Source organism: Podarcis muralis, chromosome 1 (assembly GCF_964188315.1).
Source record: "Podarcis muralis chromosome 1, rPodMur119.hap1.1, whole genome shotgun sequence".
Taxonomy (NCBI): Eukaryota; Metazoa; Chordata; class Lepidosauria; order Squamata; family Lacertidae; genus Podarcis; species Podarcis muralis.
In genome coordinates, this window is record NC_135655.1 from 49,760,132 (window position 1) to 49,780,549 (window position 20,418).

Consider the following 20,418-nt stretch of genomic DNA (forward strand, 5'->3'; position numbering starts at 1 on the left):
CATTGACAGCTTACTTTGTGTGGAACAGGTTCTGTCTAAAACACCTCAATGCCTCCAAGTTCATGGGTAAACTGTGGTCTTACTGCATCTAATACCCCTCCCTCCCAATATAGTTACTAGTTGGAGCCAGTGTGGGAAGGCTAGTGTTTCAAAGAAATCCTGTGTTCCAACATAAACCCGTGCTAGTGCAAATTCTTCTTGTGACCCCCAACTCCATATCTCCACTTGTAGCGCAGACAAAGTCAAGTCAGGCACAGGACAATCTGGGTGGACTGTGCAGGTTAAATGTGCTTTGGAGTAGACCTGGTGTACAATCAGCCCATTTATTTGTAAAACTCATGCAAGCTCTAACTGTTACTAACAGAAAGCGGTGGAAAATCGGCAGGAGGCTAAAGCTAGTGGTATCTTTTGCTTATTACTTGCCCTGTTAGAGCTTAGCAATTGCTCTGTCTTCCATTCTGTTCCCTTTGTTTGTGTGGCAAACTGATCTGCATGACATTAGGCCTCTTCATGCTGGCATCATGAATTCTCCATATATGCTAATATAATGGACTCTATCTGCCTGATCAGGGGCCCTGCCTTCTGCATGGTTCCCAATCCCATGGACACTGCCTTGATGTATACAAATTGACTCTACATAGGATTTCATACATACCTTCAGCTGAACACATGGATGTTGGGGACACAGACATTGAGTACAGTCTGTTGTCTCCTTCATGCATGAAGAGCCATATAATCACTTGGTATGCCATTAGGATAGATATCCTGAAAAATATCTGCAGTCTATGACTCCCCAAGTGTTTCATTTCTTTCCACCAAAACAAATTGTCAGGGATAGCTGGACAGGAATTGAAATGGAAATGTCGATCTAGCATTGCAAGCTAGTTAGATTCTTGTTTTAAGCAGATTTTCTCTGCCTTTACAAACCAAGTTCACTGATTGTAGGCTGAGCAAAGTCATAAACCCTACTGTGTAAATTGTGCTGTGACTGGTCCATTGATGTGCATTATAATTAAAAAAGAAACCTCTTTCTAGGAGTATACATAGGTTTCTTCTGCTACATTTATGCTTGTTCTTGACTATGTGAGACCACTTGAGTAGTACGCTTTCCAAAATCGGAAATGAAAAAATGAAAGACTATATATACATGATATATTCCCATTACCCTAAATGAGGCCTGTTTCCAGCAAAGCTGTACCTCACGTGGTCCCTCTAGGTTGGTATAAATGTAGGGCCGTGAACACACTATACCTTTAAAGCAGGCATTCCCAAACTCAGCCCTCCAAATGTTTTGGGACTGCAACTCCCAGCACCCCTAGCTAACAGGACCAGTGGTTAGGGATGATGGGAATTGTAGTCTCAAAACATCTGGAGGGCTGAGTTTGGGGATGCCTGCTTTAAAGCATATTCTTTTTCTCAAAGAATTATTGGAACTGTGGTTTACCCCTCACAGAATTATTGTTCCCAGCAGCTCTTAATAAACTATGGTGCCTAGAAGAAGAGTTTGGATTTGATATCCCGCTTTATCACTACCCGAAGGAGTCTCAAAGCGGCTAACATTCTCCTTTCCCTTCCTCCCCCACAACAAACACTCTGTGAGGTGAGTGGGGCTGAGAGACTTCAGAGAAGTGTGACTAGCCCCAGCAGCTGCATGTGGAGGAGCGGAGACGCGAACCTGGTTCCCCAGATTACGAGTCTACCGCTCTTAACCACTACACCACACTGGCCTAGAATTCTCTGAGGGTGAAATGCGCTTCAAATGTGCTTTAGAGGTGTAGTATGTACACAACCTAAGACTTATGTAGAACTGGATTGTTTAATGTGTGCTGTGGCTTCTTTACCATCATTTTTCATTATAGTAAATCCTTAGTCCTTACCAACAAAGGGCTGCCTTCTTCTAGTAATGGCGCTAATGCTAACACATGTTGCCCTCTTTCTTGCTCATGGGGATGCTGCATGCTCATCCAAATGCTTCTCTGCATCGTTCTCAAGTCCAGCAGCTTCTTGCGCTCAGTACAGCGGTAAGCTTTCCATTCCCTTGCCTCTGCTAACTGTTAATCAATCTCTTACATGACTGCTGTTTTTGTTAATAAATAGATTCACAAAAAGAATATAAACAGATTCATGTGCCTAGAAGATGCCTAAACTGTTTAAGTGAATAATCGGCTCAGGGGGCCCAAAGTTGCTATCTTCCTATCTAGTTTCTTCCATTCTAATTGTTTTTGAAATCGGTACATGGTCGATAAATGCCTAAGTTTCATTTTGAAGAGAAATTGACACTTTCTACTTGCAAGACGGAAAAACCAAATTATTTATTTATGATACTTATATTCACCTTCATCGTCATTAAACAAATGAGCTCCTATATAATTAAGAATGGTAAGTCAATGGAGCTTTCTCACTCAAAACTCACACCCTAAAGCCCACAGAAAACTCACCTGTTGCCTAAGATCATGGTCTCCATGACCCCTGTTGCAAGATAGAGGAAACTGGTATTGTTGTTAAGGAATTGATTTAGGAACTTGAAAATAAGGGTCCAATCATTGACTCTGACACATTATCTGATCTTCATCAAGGCACTTAGTCTTTCTATGCCTTAAGCACCTCACCAACAATGAGTCCCCTAAACTGACAGGTATTTTAATATAAATAGGAATTTATGCAGTAGAGACACAATCTAATAGACAGGCTATTTTAAGTCCCTTATGAGAAAATGTTCAATATGCCCCTTTTCTACAGAATTGAGGCAAAAACTGAAGCACAGCCAGATGTTGATGTGTGGGAAATCCTCCGGAAAGCTCCTGCATCAGAATATGAGAAAATTGCTTTCCAGTATGGTATCACAGATCTGCGAGGTATGTTGAAGCGTCTCAAGCGCATGAAGAAGGAGGACAAGAAAAGCACAGGTAAGAGAACATGATTGCTTCTCTTCTTTTTTCCTTCATGGGAAATGCCTCTTTTTTTGGGGGGGGGGGGAATACAATGTATGAAGCAGCTTTCAAACTCTTCCATGGGAGGAAAAATATGAAAGACCATTTTACATGTATGTGTCAGTTCCCATGCTTCAATTTACTATCAAGAAAAGAATTCTCTAGGTTCTAGAGAATTAGAAATGAGGAACCCAGATGAGTAAGGTAGCCATTAAAAGGAAGTATACGAAATTAAGAGATAATAGTGGGTGCTTCTGGCAAGTCTTGTGGAAGAGTGCAGCTTCAGCAGAAGAAATAAGGGAAGAGAGTCGTGGTTTACCATAATTCAATAATGATTTGAAGATATTAATTAGCTGAGAACATAGGTAACTCTCATTAAAACACATAAAGCAGAAAGTTGGGAAGTGGACATTATAATTAAGCCTCTGCCCAGTTACTAGGGATGGGTGAACCTGTCAATGATGGTTTCTCTCAATTTCTCATTTTTTCCAATCTTCAGTTCAGTTCTCCTTATCTTTAGCCCAATGTAGGGCTTGAACCCATAAACCTGAGATTAAGAGTCTCATGCTCTACTGACTGAGCTAACCCCTGTCGGCAGAGTTTGATTACATAAACTGTTTCTTCCCCAGCCTTTGCCAAGAGACTGGAACCTGCCTACCAGACTGACAAAGGACAGAAGATCAAATTAATGGTGGAACTTGCTAACCCAGATGATGAAGTGAAATGGTTGAAGAATGGGCAAGAGATCCAAGTCAGCGGCGGGTATTTAAAAAAAGCAATAAATACTAATGGGAAAGTGTGGGCTATAGAAGCTCGAGTCATTATCAGACGGGGGGGGGGAGAAGAAAAATAGGGTCTATCAGAAAGAAAAGTGGAGAGAATAATGAAGGGTCTATATAGTGGATATAATTGGATGGAAGGATTGTGAATTAATAGGCAGATTTGAATGACTGTCTGATTTTGTTTCCCCCTCTTTCAATCTCTGCACCTGGAACTGAACCCAATCACTGGTCTGTCTCTTAGCAAGTAAGTTCTCATGTCATTCTTTCCCATTTGTGATTCAGTTAATTTGCCTTTCTTTACGATATCCTGGCAAAGTTGTTATACAATAAGCCCATTATCAACATCAGTGTTGTTTGGTCCATAGTGTTCCTTTATGCATGTCCCAAGGGATGAATTACTTCTGTTGGGGCTCTGTGTGCCATCAGGGAGGCAAAGGGAGGAAGGGATAAGGTGCGTCTTCCCACTTAACTACACCAGGATGGGGGCATCTAGTCAAAATCATGATTTTCTATCATGATTTGTCATGATAGAAGACAGGGTGGTGAAGATTAGGATTCCTTCTCTTTTGATACCTTTGAGTTCTCTTTGCATTTCACCAGATACATTTTTGAGGCTCTTGGGAACAAAAGGATTCTGACCATCAACCACTGCTCACTGGCTGATGATGCAGCATATCAGTGTGTGATTGGCGAGGAGAAGACTTTCACAGAACTCTTTGTCAGAGGTAAGCATAATTCATAACCACCATTTTATTGGGATCAGAAAAGGGTCCAGCAGATTGATCTGTAGCAGATTTTGAGGGGTGTGTAGGGGGAGGAGGGGAAATGGAACTCCTGTTGTGCCAGTGGAGCCCAATATTTTCATTTGAAGGGACTCAGAAACTTAACCTGCTTCTTCCCTTCCACCTTCCCATTCTCTTTCTTTTGAGACTTTATTCTGGTTTACGCCAGAATTTTCTACATTTTAGTTTTAAGGGAGGATTTAGGCAGTCTTAGGTTACAAAGAACAATCAAGTGTGCCAAAGTCCTGATTTATAGTTACAAAGAAATGAAGGGAAATGGTTTATGTAAGAAAGTCAGTTATGTAATTTGGCATCTCAGCCAAATTGGAAAGAACTCTGGGAGTGTAAGGACCTGCTATTCATATAGCTACAGCTGACCATCAGCTGGGAAAGCTGGATGCGAGTTCCAAGGGTTTTTGTTTTCCTCTGCATTCCTCTCTCTCTGAAATTAGGTTTCCTCCCCGTTTCTAGAGCCTCCTGTCTTGATTACTCATTCTCTGGAAGACCAGGTGGTCATGGTTGGTGAAAGAGTGGAGTTTGAAATTGAAGTGTCAGAAGAAGGGGCTACTGTGAAGTGGTAAGAAGCTGGGGAGAAGTGGGGGGTTCCTACTTCCTGAATGACTAAGAAAAGAGAACAATTGCCCTCCAGAGTCCTAGGGGCTCAAAACTATCACACAAGTGCCCATCACCCCTCTTGCATGACCAAAGAGAGAAGACAGAACAGGCAATAAGCAGAGGAAGGGGTCCCAAGGTCAGAAAGATATTCTAACTGACCCTCACATTCCATTTTAAAGATAGGTCTAAAGGCTGTTGTGGTTTTCTAAGAAGATCTACAAGTAGGAAAGAAAACATAACACATTTGAAGTGTGGTGCAAGGATTTATTTATTTGCCTTAAGTTACTTAGTTAAGGGGGTGCTAATGTCTTTGGGTCAGTGGGCACATTTTGAATTTTGAGAAGGGCCCCAGTCACAAAATGGCTGTCATCACATAACACAAAATGGCTGCCCAGAGCAGAAAAAGACAAATGACTATGCTCTACCCTCAGTGCCCCTTCCTAAATCAATCTGGAAAAGCATTAAAATCAGCCACACCCATGCTGACTCACAGAGAGAATCTCTTAGCATCAGTTTGGTGTCTGGGAGAAGGACTTGCTGGTAGTGGCACCCAAGAAGTAAAATGGCTTCCCAAGAGAGGTCTACTTAGCCTGTTCTGTTTGCTTTTAAGCACGGAGTGAAGATTTTGGGTCTTTCAGAATCTTGATTTTGTTGAGTATTTTGCAGTTTCCCAGGCTTTTTTTTTTAATACCTAAGATGTTTTTTTTAACTGCTGTTGCTTTGTTGTTTTGTTGTTATTGCTTATATGTAAGCCACCTTGTGCACTCTCATTAAAATACAGGGTATAAATTCATCAACATTATCTGCATAGTAAGCTAATCTGCACCTTCTTTTATTGTTTCAAAACAGCTTAAATACAGCTTTTCATTCATAAAAAAAATCAAAGCAGTTCACAAGGCACAATACAAAATTCAGTGAAGCAGAAAACAACCATTAAAATCAAGTAAATATACTGCAATGGAAACCCCACCCCAACAACCCCCATCATTGCCTTACAACTGATGTGTGGTGCCATGTGGCTGTTCTAATGTGTCAACCAGCCCTTCCTGAGGAAAAGGGCAAGAGGGTGCTCCTCATTACACAAAAGAAGCTGACCAAACTGGCACTTGAGTCTTACTTGAACATTGGCAACGGGACAGTGTCCTCCACTGAACTTGAGGACAGCTTGGAACGGGTGCAGGGCAGGTTCTTTGCCCTAGACAGTTCTATTTGCAACACTTGCTCACCTCTCTACATGATAGCTGCTTACTGCCTGCTCAAACAAATACTGCAATGCATCAAAAGTGGCACCAGAATCTGTCACGGCAGCAGAATGACACACACACACACACACGCACACGCACACACACACACACACACACACACACACTCTTACAGGGTGCGTGCTGGAGAAAGTGGACAGGGCTGGCTCCCTCTTTGCCTGCTTGCTTAGTCTGTTTTCATTTCTTTTATGAATTTATTTAGAAAGATTTACAAACAGCTCAAATCACAAAGCTGTGTACATAATAAAAATTATCAATAAAACACAGCCAAAACGAAGCCCACAAAACTGTTATACATAAGGTAATTATTAATAATGTAAGGTACCTTATACATAAGGTAATTGTTATACATAAGGTAATTGTTAATAAAAACACAGATGAAATCAGTAAAAACAAGCATAGATAACTAAATTCTGCAGTATATCTGGGTAGGCTTGCTGAAATAAAAATAGTTTTCAGTTGGCATCTAAAACAATATAGCCTCGCAAGTCAGTCCAGGCCATTAACAAGCAAGCATTACTAAATAATAATAATAATAATAATAATAATAATAATAATAATAATAATTTATTTATACCCCACCCATCTGGCTGGATTTCCCCAGCCACTCTGGGCGGCTTCCAACAGAATATTAAAAACACAATAAAATAATCAAACATTAAAAACTTCCCTAAGCAGGGTTGCCTTCAGATATCTTCTAAGAGTCAGATAGTTGTTTATTTCCTTGACATCTGTTGGGAGGGCGCTCCACAGGGCGGGCGCCACTACCAAGTAGGCCCTCTGCCTGGTTTCCTGTAACCTCATTTCTCGCAGTGAGGGAACCTCCAGAAGGCCCTCAGAGCTGGACCTCAGTGTCTGGGCTGTACAATGGGGGTGGAGATGCTCCTACAACCAAGGTGTGGACCTAGGAGGGCAGAAACAACCAGGGAGAAGCATCTGCTGAGCCCCAGTACCCCCTGTCTGTGGCCACTGTCTTACTTTGCCTAATGATAGGGCCAACCCAGAGTGCAAGAACAAAACTGCTAGCTGTTGCTGCAATACTTATAGGATTCATCAAACTTAAGTGTTATCATCTGTTCTTTGGGGGGGGGGGGAGATAAATAGGCCCATGCAACTGGTGACTGTATGTACGTTGCATGTATGAAAATATAGCACAGATGTACATTTGTTGTTTGGTGTTCATATAAGGATGTCTGGAGATATCATACTGTGTGGGGTGTGTGGGTGTATATGGGTATGGGAGTATCTAATCCTTCCCAAAACATATTGCAGCTGCCACTATCTGATCCTGTGGCTCATGGCTGCTCCCTGAAATATAAATACTCATTATAGAGTATTGATAGCTGTGGAATGGGCAGCAGACAAGGGTAGAAGTGCAGCTGTCCCAGCTTTAAATGGAGGCAAAGCCAGAGGAAGAACTCTCAAATTTTCACCAAACCTCTAAAATAGTTCAGGATCTAACATTGTTCTTCATCATTTCAAGAGTACCAGAAATGAATCCTTGTTGGCGTCAAACATGAAATCAACATGGAGAAAATATTTTTCCCTTTCTGAAAAGGAAAATCAAAACCATAAAATTAGTACAAGAGTGAATATTCAGTCTTGTCATATTCAGTCATATATAATGTTTTTGTGCTATATATTATTGTAACCTGGGACCCTATGTGAAGGGTGGATAATAAATTGAAGAACAAATAATAATAATAATAATAATAATAATAATAATAATAATAATAATAATAATAAATAAATAAATAAATAGCCCTATTACTGCTACATTCAAATTCCATCCACATGGAAGGTTTTTCTTTCCATACCGCATATATTGGAATAAACTTGTGCTCATTTTGCATATGAAGAAGCAGGGAGACATCTGGTTTCACTAGAATCACACAGGGAAGCTAAGACAGCATTTTGATGAGCATGTCTGCACAAAATTACCCAAAAATGTCTCCAATCCTGTCCTCCCAACCTGAGGCTGGATGTGCAGGTTCACAGGTGCATCCACTACTTCTGATAATCCCTCAAAGATCATGGGTAACATACCCATGGACCATGAACTTGTGCTATATGAACAGGAGCCGACTGCCCTGTTGCTGAGCATTACGGAGAGGTGTAACAATATTTCATACCTGTAGGGAGAAGGACGGAGTGGAGCTGACCCGGGAAGAAGCATTCAAATACCGGTTCAAAAAGGATGGAAAAAAGCATTACCTCATCATTAATGAATCCACCAAGGAGGATAATGGGCATTACAAAGCAAAGACTAATGGTGGGGAGTCTGTTGCTGAATTGATCGTGCAAGGTGAGATACAAAAGGAACTTTTTTATAATGTATGGCGGCTGGTAAACCACTTTGTGGCTGGGAAACGGCCGTTAGCTAGATGGCTAATTGTAGGACAGCTAATTGTGCAGGCCTTCAAAGCATATTATGGGGATTGTTAGGCCCATGTGCCGGATGTAATAGATATCCTGATAACAACAGGTGCTTGCTTATCAAGTCCTGTTAAAGTCCCACGTGCTCTGGATGTCTCTTCCTATTTCACCTTTCCCAAAACAGTTCCTTTAGCCTCTTCTTTTTGTAAAAGACACATCCACAGCTTCGGTGCTTGGTTGACCTCTGACCTTCTGGTGTTTGTGTTGCTCCATCCGCAAATTTCGTGATCTCAGAGAAGAAGCTGGAGGTGTACCAAAGTATCGCAGACCTGACGGTGAAGGCAAGGGACCAGGCCGTGTTCAAGTGTGAGGTTTCTGACGAGAATGTGAAAGGCATCTGGCTGAAAAATGGGAAGGAGGTGATTCCAAATGAGCGGACTAAAATCTCTCATATTGGCAGGTAAGTCGTGCTTCAGAAAATTAAGCCAGGGTGCTGTAAGTTGCTTGAGTAACAAGCTGCTAATAGTAATAGAAGTAGCAATAATAAATTGGTGGTGTTAGTAGTAGTACTTTCCTTTGGGTGGAGAGAATATGTGATAAGATGGTATGTGGTGAGAGAGAGCAGTTGTATATAACCCAATATTATATTCTAATTTTACTCAGAGGGAGAATGCAACCTTCCCTCTGAATGGCAAGGAGATATCTGGGAATGCCTTCGTATTGTGCTTTGTGGGTGTTTAAATTGACGTGAGGAGTGTGTGTATTAGTTTGGAAGAGTTGTACAAAGGGTGTGGTTATGTTACAGTGAATGATTCATGAATCTCTGGGAACAGATCTTTCTCCAGTTTTCAGACAAGCCCCTGTGAAGGCTGACGATTTTTGCATTCCGGTCACTGTGGCATTTGTGGTAATACAATTGCCCATACTGTATACTGGAAATGGCTGCTACTTTATGAAATGCCCTCAAACATATAGTAATATACCTAGAGCTCAACCAAGCCCATTGCAGTCCATAGAAGGATGGATTCCCCTATTCTGTGACATGTATGTGCAGACAGTACGCAATGTTGTTATAGGGAATGGGAGGTGTGTCTACAGTTCTCAAGTTTTTCTCCTTCAACTTGGCCAAGAAAAGTGAATTTGTTCACTAAGCAGAGCACAGAGGAAGACACAAGGGTGCTGAAGGCACACTCAGACACTTCCTATTCCCTACCATGACCTGTAATGATTCAGCACAGTGTTTGTGTATGGATATCATGGAGGAGGAGTGAAATTAGGATTTTGTTGTGCCTTATACGGATCTCTTTGAGCACAGGTGCCGCACCTGCAGTTCACGGGATTGAAACACTAGTCGAGTTGATTTGAATGGGGCGACATCTTAATAAAGTTTGTGATAATAGGTTCCACACTATTTATACTTATTTATTATAATATAGAATATGCATGCGTATATATGCATGTGGCATTCTTTCTTACCCATCCATCTACTCTGGGGATGGGATTTATCCTGTACGGAGGTGAGTGGACCCAAACAAAGCTTGTATTTTGTATTTTTGCAATATCAGAATCCATAAACTAACCATTGATGATGTAACTCCAGAAGACGAAGCTGATTATTCTTTTATACCCGAAGGATTTGCATATAATCTCTCAGCCCATCTTCGTTTCTTGGGTAAGTGTTCTGGAATCTAATTTCTGTTCTTGGTGGGAATGTTCACTTTGTGTGAAGATGAAACGGGAGATTCCTTCTTGGTGATGCGTGAGCTTCAAAGCACCTTAGTACTGCGCATCTCTGTGTGTCCACTGTGGCAGTAAGGGTGAAATAAGGTTCTTCTCTACCCTAATAGGGATATCTCCAAGCATGGGCATTAGGCCAAATGTTTTTATTTAAAATGTCAGCCCACTTTTTGACTGAATTTTTTAATCCCTCTAATTGCCTTATGTAGCACCACAGGAACTCTGTGGATAAATATCTTATACAGTGGTACCTCGGGTTAGGTACTTAATTCATTCTGGAGGTCCGTTCATAACCTGAAACTGTTCTTAACCTGAAGCACTACTTTAGCTAATGGCGCCGCCTCCTGCCGCCGTGCCGCCGGAGCACAATTTCTGTTCTCATCCTGAAGCAAAGTTCTTAACCTGAAGTACTATTTCTGGGTTAGCGGAGTCTGTAACCTGAAGCGTATGTAACCCGAGGTACCACTGTACCTTAATAGAGAAAAAAAAAATCCTTCCAGTAGCACCTTAAAGACCAACTAAGTTAGTTCTTGGTATGAGCTTTCGTGTGCATGCACACTTCTTCAGATACACAGATTCAGTGTATCTGAAGAAGTGTGCATGCACACGAAAGCTCATACCAAGAACTAACTTAGTTGGTCTTTAAGGTGCTACTGGAAGGGAATTTTTTTTGTTTTGACTATGGCAGACCAACATGGCTACCCATCTGTAACTGTTAATAGAGAAAGTTATGAAAAGAATTGTGGTATTGACCAAATTATGGGAAGGTCAACACTGGATGCCACAATTAAACTGAAATTAAATATATAGAGAAAAGCACACACAACAATAATGAGTAGCTTTCACTTTCCTATAGTTTTGGCTGTGAACCAGCAGAATTAGGTGCAATTAAGCCTATTGATCTCAGTGGAATTTATGTGCACATAACTGTGCATTAGATTATCACCATGGTGTAAAGGTTGTTTCTGAATTTAGTGCATAGAAACAATTCCAGCATTATAAACTGCTGTTTCCTAGAAGCTAATTCTAAAACCCATAAGAGGAAAATCTATCCTTGTTTTGATAATAATAGGCAGGGGCATTCTTCCAGGAGGATATAGCTCATCTGCAAGAAAGTCTTACTCCAAGCCAGCAATCTCTTCTGAATAGCTTTTGTACTGTTTTTGGTGTAGAGGACCAATCTTTGTACATAGTCTTCTACTGCAATAAATGGAGAGCCTCAAGTCTGCAGGTGCTCAATGTGTGCATTTACCTTCCCATTACTTTATGGCAAGTCATAGGACAAACAGTATTGTGCTAGCAATTTATTTCAGTGTTTGCTGTATATGGAAAATCCATTATAGCTTCTGCTCTCATTCATATTTATAGGTACTGTTCAGTTTCATTCCCATTTGGCAGATATATATGCTCAAAATATAAAGGGTTTTTAATTGTTGATCATTGTGTCATTGGTGCTGTCTAACCCCCCCCCCCCCGACTAGTACAAACCATATCCATTAACCTCATCTATAGGACTGTTTGAAAGGATGTGGATTGTACTGTTCAGGATAAGCCTTGGCCCATCCACACATTAGGGGCATGTGGAAAAAATTGTCTGTTTTGGTTTCTTTCCATTTCTTATTTTTCCAGTCTTAAATCCTCCACATTTCCACAGCAGTGTGCCCATTTAATAAAAAATCCTCATGAAAATTTAGTAGCATTTTTAGTACAATTTTCCCCCAACACCTTGGTATACAGTTTTGCCTCAGATACACATTTTTGCAAGCAATTTTTCCCTAATGTATATTACTTCATGGATGTATACATTTAATGCATTTTTTCCTCCAGTACATGCACCAGACTTTTAGAAGACATCTGAAGGCAGCCCTGCTTAGGGAAGCTTTTAATGTTTGGTGCGTTACTGTATTTTAATATTTTGTTGGAAGCTGCCCAAAGTGGCTGGGGAAGCCCAGCCAGATGGGCGGGGTATAAACAACAACAACAACTTATTATTATTATTATTATTATTATTATTATTATTATTATTATTTGGGTGGAAAGCTGCTCTACAAAATTCAGATATATGTGAATTTCATATGATAAAATGTGTTTTGGGTTATGTATAGTTGTGAATTAGTTTCTCATTAAAATATCAAAGAAAGAAAGAAAGAAAGAAAGAAAGAAAGAAAGAAAGAAAGAAAGAAAGAATTTATCTCACAGCCCTGTTCTAGACCCTGGACTGCAGTTTGGACTAGCAGTGATCAGAAAAGGAATAGGCATGATCCTCAAGTATGCTGAGTGTCAAGTGTGTGCAAGTGCACACCTAGTACGAAACAAAAAACAAGAAGTGCCTCCATCCAACTGAGCAAATGGAGAAACAGCTGTTCAAATTAAAAATGAAAAGAAGCATGAGTCAGATGGAATTCCAGTAGAGGTCTTGAAGCCAATGGTTGGAGAAGGGTGGTGGCTATCTAATGTCTCAAGAATTTCATTTTAAAAAAGGAGAAGGTGCCAGATGGAGAAGTGTTAGGACAGATGGTCATGGCTATGGAAATGTGCAGGTCACTTCTGACCATTCCTAAGCCTTGCTGTACTGGCAAGTACATGCCTTAGATATAGCACACTGTGCGCCTGCATTGATGCAACACCACAAAGCCTGAAATAGAAATCTGGGCTACCTGAGCCAATGGGAAAGATCTCTTTGAGCAATCAGCATTGTTTCACAAAATGCTTTCTTTCCCATGGAAATTTATGACAGTGTGCTAACTCCTGCATACTTGCCTATAAGCTGGTTGATGTGAATTAATTGTCTGAGGGGAAGGGATTGATATAAACTATGACAGATGGTTTGATGTATGGAGAATCCAGGCTAAGGATAAACATTTGGAGTAGTTAATTTTTTGATCTCTCTCAGCTCCATGGATCTAGGATTCTGTGTTATGCACATTGAACAAATGACATGGTTAAGTTAGCAGCAACAGAAATGCAAATTGGTGAATAAATTAAATTGTGTGTGTACTGGGGAGACAAATCTAAGGCAGTTTGGATACAGGGAAAGTCAGGAGTGTGTGAGAGTGTTGGTTATAGAAACAGGGTCATATGGGATGATAGAAGAAGGCACAATATCAAGTGAAAGGCTGAATATGAGAGAAGTAGCACTAGCAAAAGAAAAGAACCAAGAACTAAAGAAGGTAGAATTCTGGGTAGTACAACTCCAAATTGCAGTTGAGGGAGCTATATTTTTGAATGCTTCCTTGTATTAAAAAAAACAAAACTTTTCGGGGGGGTAGCCTAGGCCTCTCCTTGATGTGCTTACAGTGAGGGGGGAAAGTATTTGATCCCCTGCTAAATTTGCCCGTTTGCCCTCTGACAAAGAAAGACCAGTCCATAATTTTAATGGTAGGTTAATTGTAGCTGTAATCCCAGCTCATTACAGAACCTGTACAAAAGACACCTGTTGACAGAAGCAATCAGTCCAGCAGATTCCAAAGTAGCCACCATGACCAAGACCAAAGAGCTGTCCAAGGATGTCAGGGACAAGATTGTGGACCTGCACAAGCAGGGGATCAAATACCCCCCCCCCCACTGTATGTAAATGGGGAAGCACTCAAAAATATTCCTGTCTGCAGTCCTATGTAAAAAGTGTAGCTCAGCGCTTATTTACAGTACAGTTCAAAGTTAAGCACTTTTGTCCTTTTAATTTCAACAGGAGAGCTGAACATGTGCTTAAATTTCTCCCATTGAAATTAAATAAATGTGTCTTCAGTGCTTGACTTTGGTGAGATTGTACCCTCACATAAGAAAATTATTTGTGTTTGGTAAAGATTCATAAGTTAACCCAAAAAATAAAGTTAACCCCCTCCACCTATCAGGAACCCAATCCTAGCTTGCATTGGCCAATGAGGATACAGGCTGGGACTTGGGCTGTGCCAAGGGATGGAGCCGGCGGAGTGGGTAGGTTTCACTCAGATCCCTCAGAACCCTTGCCCATTTAAGCAGCCCACATTTGGGGCACTAGCTGTTCTCAGTTGGCAGTTGGGCATTGGGGAAATCCTTTATTTTGGATGGAGGGGAGGCTGTAATTGCCGCTTGCCCCTCCAAACACTGGAGTATCCCATTAAAGGGATCTGGGGGGAGTGGCTGTGGCTACATGCTGAGGCAGGGCCAGCCCCAAAAGCAAACCCCCAGACGATGGTCCCTGCGGGGGTTGCCCTATTTTATGTAAGTCTTAGGAACCCCCACCTGGATTGACCACACGTCACTTCCAGCGGGTGAGCCAAAAGTATTTAGATGGCCCCATGTCCAAGCCAAACCTCTTTCATCTGTGTTCAATAAAGTTGTGTCCTGTTTTGACCCCAAGCCAGTCTTACTGGTCTCTTATTTATATGGGTTGGGGTATGGGGAGCCCGACACCTGGTCCCCCAACAAGCATGCAGCTCTGGGGGTGAAAGGCATGTGACAGGATAGTGTATGAACTGTTTCAGCAGATAGAAAATATATAATCCCAAGTATTCACAAAGTACAGTCATCTGTTGTCATAAAGGCACCAGAACTGCTGAGACGAATCACTTTTAGGCAAAAATTAAGGACAACGTTCCTTGCATTGTATCCTGATTTTCTTACCTGCTTCTCCTAATGTTGACAGCTTTACATCACGAGAGGTTATTGTTTATGCATTTTTAAAATGAGCCTATGATTGGTCCATTTTCACATCCAACAGGGGAACTGACTTTGGGGTGCAGTTCTAAAGATCTGTTGTTGATTTTACTGTGTTTTACTGTGATTTTATGGCTCTGATGACGGTTTATTATTGATTGATTTAATTTGTGTTGTTAGCCACTCTCTTCTCCTGAGTGGAGGAAAGGGTGGGATATAAAAATAATAAATAATGCAATAAAAACTTTCAGATACATTTGATCCTTTTTCTTTCTTTTCCAGAGGTTAAGATTGACTTTGTGCCTAGACACGGTAAGGGCAATATGTGCCATTCACAAGTCAGTGAAATGGGAGAAAGGCAAAATAAAATTGAATCTTTGAGTAATCCTCAGTAACGCTAGAAAATGCTTCTTTGCCTCTATGCTTTTGCTGCAGAACCTCCCAAAATTCGCCTGGACTGCATGGGCCAGTCTCCTGACACCATAATTGTGGTGGCTGGAAACAAGTTGAGACTTGATGTACCCATATCAGGAGATCCAGTACCCACAGTGATCTGGCAGAAAGTAAACAAGGTAAAAATGTCACCGTGTCCAAGATGGTTCAGCTCAAGCACGTATGTTCTTATGCCTTATTTTATTTCAGAATTATAACTGGATTGATAAAATAAAAAGAAATGGTTACTTGAAAAGATATTGACTTTAATGTGTGTTCTAAAATAAAAATATATATATAACGTTTACCATTCCAAGTAAGCACTTTAAAAAAAGGCAACTTCAAAATGGTCAAAGCAGCTTCAGTTCTGAGTTTGTTGAGGATAGCAGTCCAAGCAACAAGGTCAACCCCCTTTGTGATAGTGGATGTGTTCCCACATTTATGTTCATTGCACTTATCTCCCATCTGATGAACACGTGGAAATGCTACTATTTATGTTTTAATCATTTATCATGGATCATTGCTTCTTGTGACTAATCCAAACAGTTACTCAACAATGGAGGATCAACGTATGAGGGAATGATCATATATATATATATCCTTCCTTCCTTCCTTCCTTCCTTCTTTCCTTCCTTCCTTCCTTCCTTCCTTCCTTCCTATTGAGTCAGGCCATTGATCCATCCCAATGTTTGCTCTCCAGGGTTTCAGACAGGGGTTTCTCCCAGCCCTACCCAGTGAAGTCAGAGATTGAACACAAAGTCTTTTGCATGCAGAGCACAGCCCTTCTTCCTCTGGGGTTTCACTGCATATAGAAATCTTTAGAATCCCATTTCTTCTCGTGGGACCATTTCCTGTTTGAAGCATCTTGGCAGCAGTTCTGCTAGACTTTTCCGTATGGAGTTCATCTGAAGAACAAGGATGCTGCGAGCTTCGATTGCTTGTGTGAATTTATAAAATGCAGACGACTTTCCCCCAATGAGACTTGGAAGGAGATTTAGGACTATAAAGTTAAACACCCAGCATTATGTGTTTGGAAAAACTGCAGGAAGTTCAAAGGAATATTCTGGACCACATAGTAATGGGAGAAAATGGAATGGAATCTCTCAGGATTCTCAAGGCCTTTGCATTTCTAACATTTCTATTTGTGTAGTGCAAGGCTGACCTCTTGTGGCCCTTATTATCAACTGGGCTTCTCTGTCCCTTTGCTGTAAAATAAGGTGTGTGATCATGGAATGGGGAGAAATGCCCCCTCCATGGCAGTTGCTTTGAGGGTCCAACCCACCTCCTGTGGGTCTTCCTTCCACAGGCTTTTCCCGCTTGCTTGTTGGCAAGACCTGACACTTCCAGCTGTCAGCATTTATCTCATCTCGCACCCCTCTCTCATCTTGGCCTCCCGCATAGTTTCAAGTGGACATTATTAGAACTTGCACATGCTTAAGGTGAATAAGAGGAGGGGGTATAATATGGCAGTTATTTCCCATTCTTTACAGGTCTTTCGTGAACTGGGGAACAGTTTTTGACACCGCAATTCTTTTCTGCACATCTTCAGAACATGTGGTTTTATTTAAGCCGTAGAACATTTTGGGGGGAATTCTGATATGTGACTTGGCAAACCCACACAGAACCTGCTAGTTCAATGTTTGTTTATTTATTTATTTATTCAAAATATCAGGAGATTCTGCATGGTTTAATTCCTTACATCCAACCTTTACTTTCTATTCAGCTTTCTTTAATTTTTATTCTTTCTTTTTAAATTTCCTTTCCTTATACAGTGGAACCTCAGTTCTCAGATGTCTCTGCTGACGAACAATTCAGAACCCAAATGCCAACAACCCGGAAGTGAATGCTTCCATTTTCGAACACGCCTCAGAAGTCGAATGGCTTCTGAGGCCCGTTTCTCCTTTTTTTCCCAATGGATTTTGCTGGCCGCCCTTTGATCTTCAGTTTTTGAACGTTTTGGAAGTCGAACAGTCTTCTGGAACGGATTCTGTTGCTCAAAGGGTCTCAGATACTAATGCCAGGAAAGACCTCCATCTTGAAAAGCTGTGGTTTGTTAGATGGAAGACTGAGCTGGATAAGCCAATGGCCTGATTCAGTAGATGGTAACTGCATATGGCACTAGGCTTGCTGCTTTTAAACCTGAAGGGAGACTCTTATAGCAATCAATGCAGAGAGAAGTAAATTAGCTGCCCTTCCTTTTGCCATTGTACTTCATGGGGGAGAAATTGTGTATCTCCTTGCTTATATCTCCTAGTTCAGGGCTAGACAACATGGTGCCTTCCAGATGTTTCCCCACTCTTCCTGTGTTTTGTGTCTCTTCCAGAACAACGAGCTAGTGCTGCTAAGTGACCAATCCAAAGATATTACAGGCACAGGAGATTTAAATAACGACAACAAGGCAAGTTCTTTGTTCTTCAACCAGTTGAACAGAGATATCTGGTTCTTAATAAAGAGTCTTGGTGACTCTGTCATGAATTCAGTAATTAACAATGCTGGAGAAAATAGGAAAGCTGATCTCTTGCATAATAAATTGCTATTTTAAAATATTTGTTTAAGGTATTTCCTTGAAATCTGTCTCTCTTTGGACTCAGAGTTTTTGAACTTGAGCAACCCTTCTAAACTTACAGGGCTGCCAGCCAAGCACTATTTATCTGTTCCGCAGCTAAATGTGCAGAGATCCTTGTGGAGAGAGGGAGGGAGGGAAAAGAGAATCATGTGTATACAGCCTGCTGCTGTGTGCAAGGATCTGTGGAGTGGCAATAACCTCACACTGTCATTAGAAGAGTACTAGAGCAGGATCCCTCTGAGCCCTTTCTAAAACTGGGCATAGGGAAACCAAAGAACAAAGCCAGAAACTGTTTCAGAACTCCATCCATCCAAAATCACATTGTGATGACTAGGGAGGGAGTGTCTATAGTCACCCATCCAAATCCAGTGTGGGTCAGTTAAGGTCTACTACCAGGAACTATTTGGTCTTCCCAGATCTCTGCTGGTGAGGGAGAAAGAACAAGTGGCTCAATCTGTTCCCAGCACAGATCAATGACACATACAGTGGTACCTCGGTTTTAGGAAAACCCCCGTTTATGAACTATTTGGTTTACTCTGCAAAACCGGAAGTAGTGTCCTGGTTTGTGAACTTTACCTCGGTCTAAGAATCGCATGGTTGGCGGTTCGAATCCCCGCGGCGGGGTGCGCTCCCGTCGTTCGGTCCCAGCGCCTGCCAACCTAGCAGTTCGAAAGCACTCCCGGGTGCAAGTAGATAAATAGGGACCGCTTACCAGTGGGAAGGTAAACGGTGTTCCGTGTGCTGCGCTGGCTTGCCAGATGCAGCTTGTCATGCTGGCCATGTGACCCGGAAGTGTCTGCGGACAGCGCCTATAGAGTGAGATGAGCGCACAACCCTAGAGTCTGTCAAGACTGGCCCGTACGGGCAGGGGTACCTTTACCTTTACCTTTAAGAACGGAAGCAACATAACATAACAACCTTTCACCCCATAACTGCTCACAGGTCTTCTCTGATTCCGAAGGCCGAGCCCGTGTAGAGATGTTTGAAGACCATTGTGTGTTCACCATTGAAGGAGCTGAGAAGGAAGACGAGGGAGTCTACAGAGTTACGCTTAAGAACCCAGCAGGGGAAGATACAGCTGATATCACTGTCAAAGTGATTGGTAAGCAAGGCAGATGGGCACTTTCTAAAGCCTGGTACAAGTGAGCCAAGTCTTCTCTCTGCCAGCCTAACACGCAGTCACAACTGTTGATAGAATAATACATTTTCCAATGGAGCAGGAGACCCTGCAGATGATGTTTCTCCTACCAATGTCCCTCTGGCCTACTGTGGCAAGTAGGACTCCCAAGTGTGCCACATAGCAGGCAGAGTGAAAGGGGGAGAAACCTGCCATCTGGTAGTACAGTCGATCAAAAGGATTAATGGACAGATTAGGTGATCATTGCAGCCCTAATAAGTAGTTGTCTTCATTGTCTAAACACAACATGAAACACAACATGACCTTCTTAAATGGATGTGCCCTCTCTCTGTGACTTAGGAGGGGAAGAGATATGAGAAAACTGAGTTTTTAGATGAGATTCACTGTCTGTGTCTCTTTCTCTTGTTTCCTTCATTCCTTCATTCTTTAATTGCTTCAGAGATGTGGCTTTGCCCTGTTGACCAAACAATATATCATACTTGAATTTACCCCAAAATCAGCTGTGCAATTTATGCATTTGTTTTATCAGGAGGTCACACTTTCTTTGAAATGAAAAAGCTACTTAATGTTAGACTCTTTAGATAACAGTTGCAATGACAAATGCATCAAGACGAAGAATGCTTCCTGCAATGAAGAGGGAGCTTTATGCAGTTTGTTAGACTCATAAATAGGGTTACAGCACATTCATATGGGAACCTCTAAAATGAAGGAGTAAATCTGGTTGTGTGAATAGGGAATACTGAATCGTAAGAAGAGCCCTGCTGGATCGGATCAGAGGTCTGTTTACCATCCACTTCCCCACAGTGGCCAACTGGCTGCCTCTAGGAAGCCCATAAGCAGGACTTGCATGCAGTAGCCCTTTCCTCTTTGTGTTCCCCAGCAACTGAAGCTGTGGATATGCTATATATTTAAAGCATAGCATTTCCCCCAAGGAATCCTGGAAACTGTTTTCACCCCCCATAGAGCTACCATTCCCAGGACCCTTAAGAAACTACAGTTCCCAGAATTCTTTGTTTAAAGCCATGTGCTTTAAATGTGTGGTGTACATGCATGTAGCCTTATATTGGGAGGCATAACCTTCAGAAGCTGTGTATAGCTATCATGACCAGTAGCCATTGATAGCCTCGCCCTCTCTGAATTTGTGTTATCCCCTCTTAAACCTG

At 41.6% G+C, this 20,418-nt stretch overlaps 1 protein-coding gene across 1 annotated transcript in view; it reads left to right on the forward strand.

Moving 5' to 3' along the window:
* Window positions 1-20,418, forward strand: part of MYBPC3 (myosin binding protein C3) — a 64,240-nt gene that overhangs the window by 20,806 nt on the left and 23,016 nt on the right. Inside the window, exons 11-23 of the mRNA XM_077928554.1 lie at window positions 1,998-2,021; window positions 2,740-2,906; window positions 3,560-3,692; window positions 3,954-3,956; window positions 4,313-4,437; window positions 4,966-5,071; window positions 8,510-8,676; window positions 9,042-9,207; window positions 10,313-10,419; window positions 15,402-15,431; window positions 15,555-15,691; window positions 17,806-17,949; window positions 19,060-19,219. Coding sequence (XP_077784680.1) covers window positions 1,998-2,021; window positions 2,740-2,906; window positions 3,560-3,692; window positions 3,954-3,956; window positions 4,313-4,437; window positions 4,966-5,071; window positions 8,510-8,676; window positions 9,042-9,207; window positions 10,313-10,419; window positions 15,402-15,431; window positions 15,555-15,691; window positions 17,806-17,949; window positions 19,060-19,219 — 1,469 coding nt within the window. The remainder of the gene's footprint in view (window positions 1-1,997; window positions 2,022-2,739; window positions 2,907-3,559; window positions 3,693-3,953; window positions 3,957-4,312; window positions 4,438-4,965; window positions 5,072-8,509; window positions 8,677-9,041; window positions 9,208-10,312; window positions 10,420-15,401; window positions 15,432-15,554; window positions 15,692-17,805; window positions 17,950-19,059; window positions 19,220-20,418) is intronic.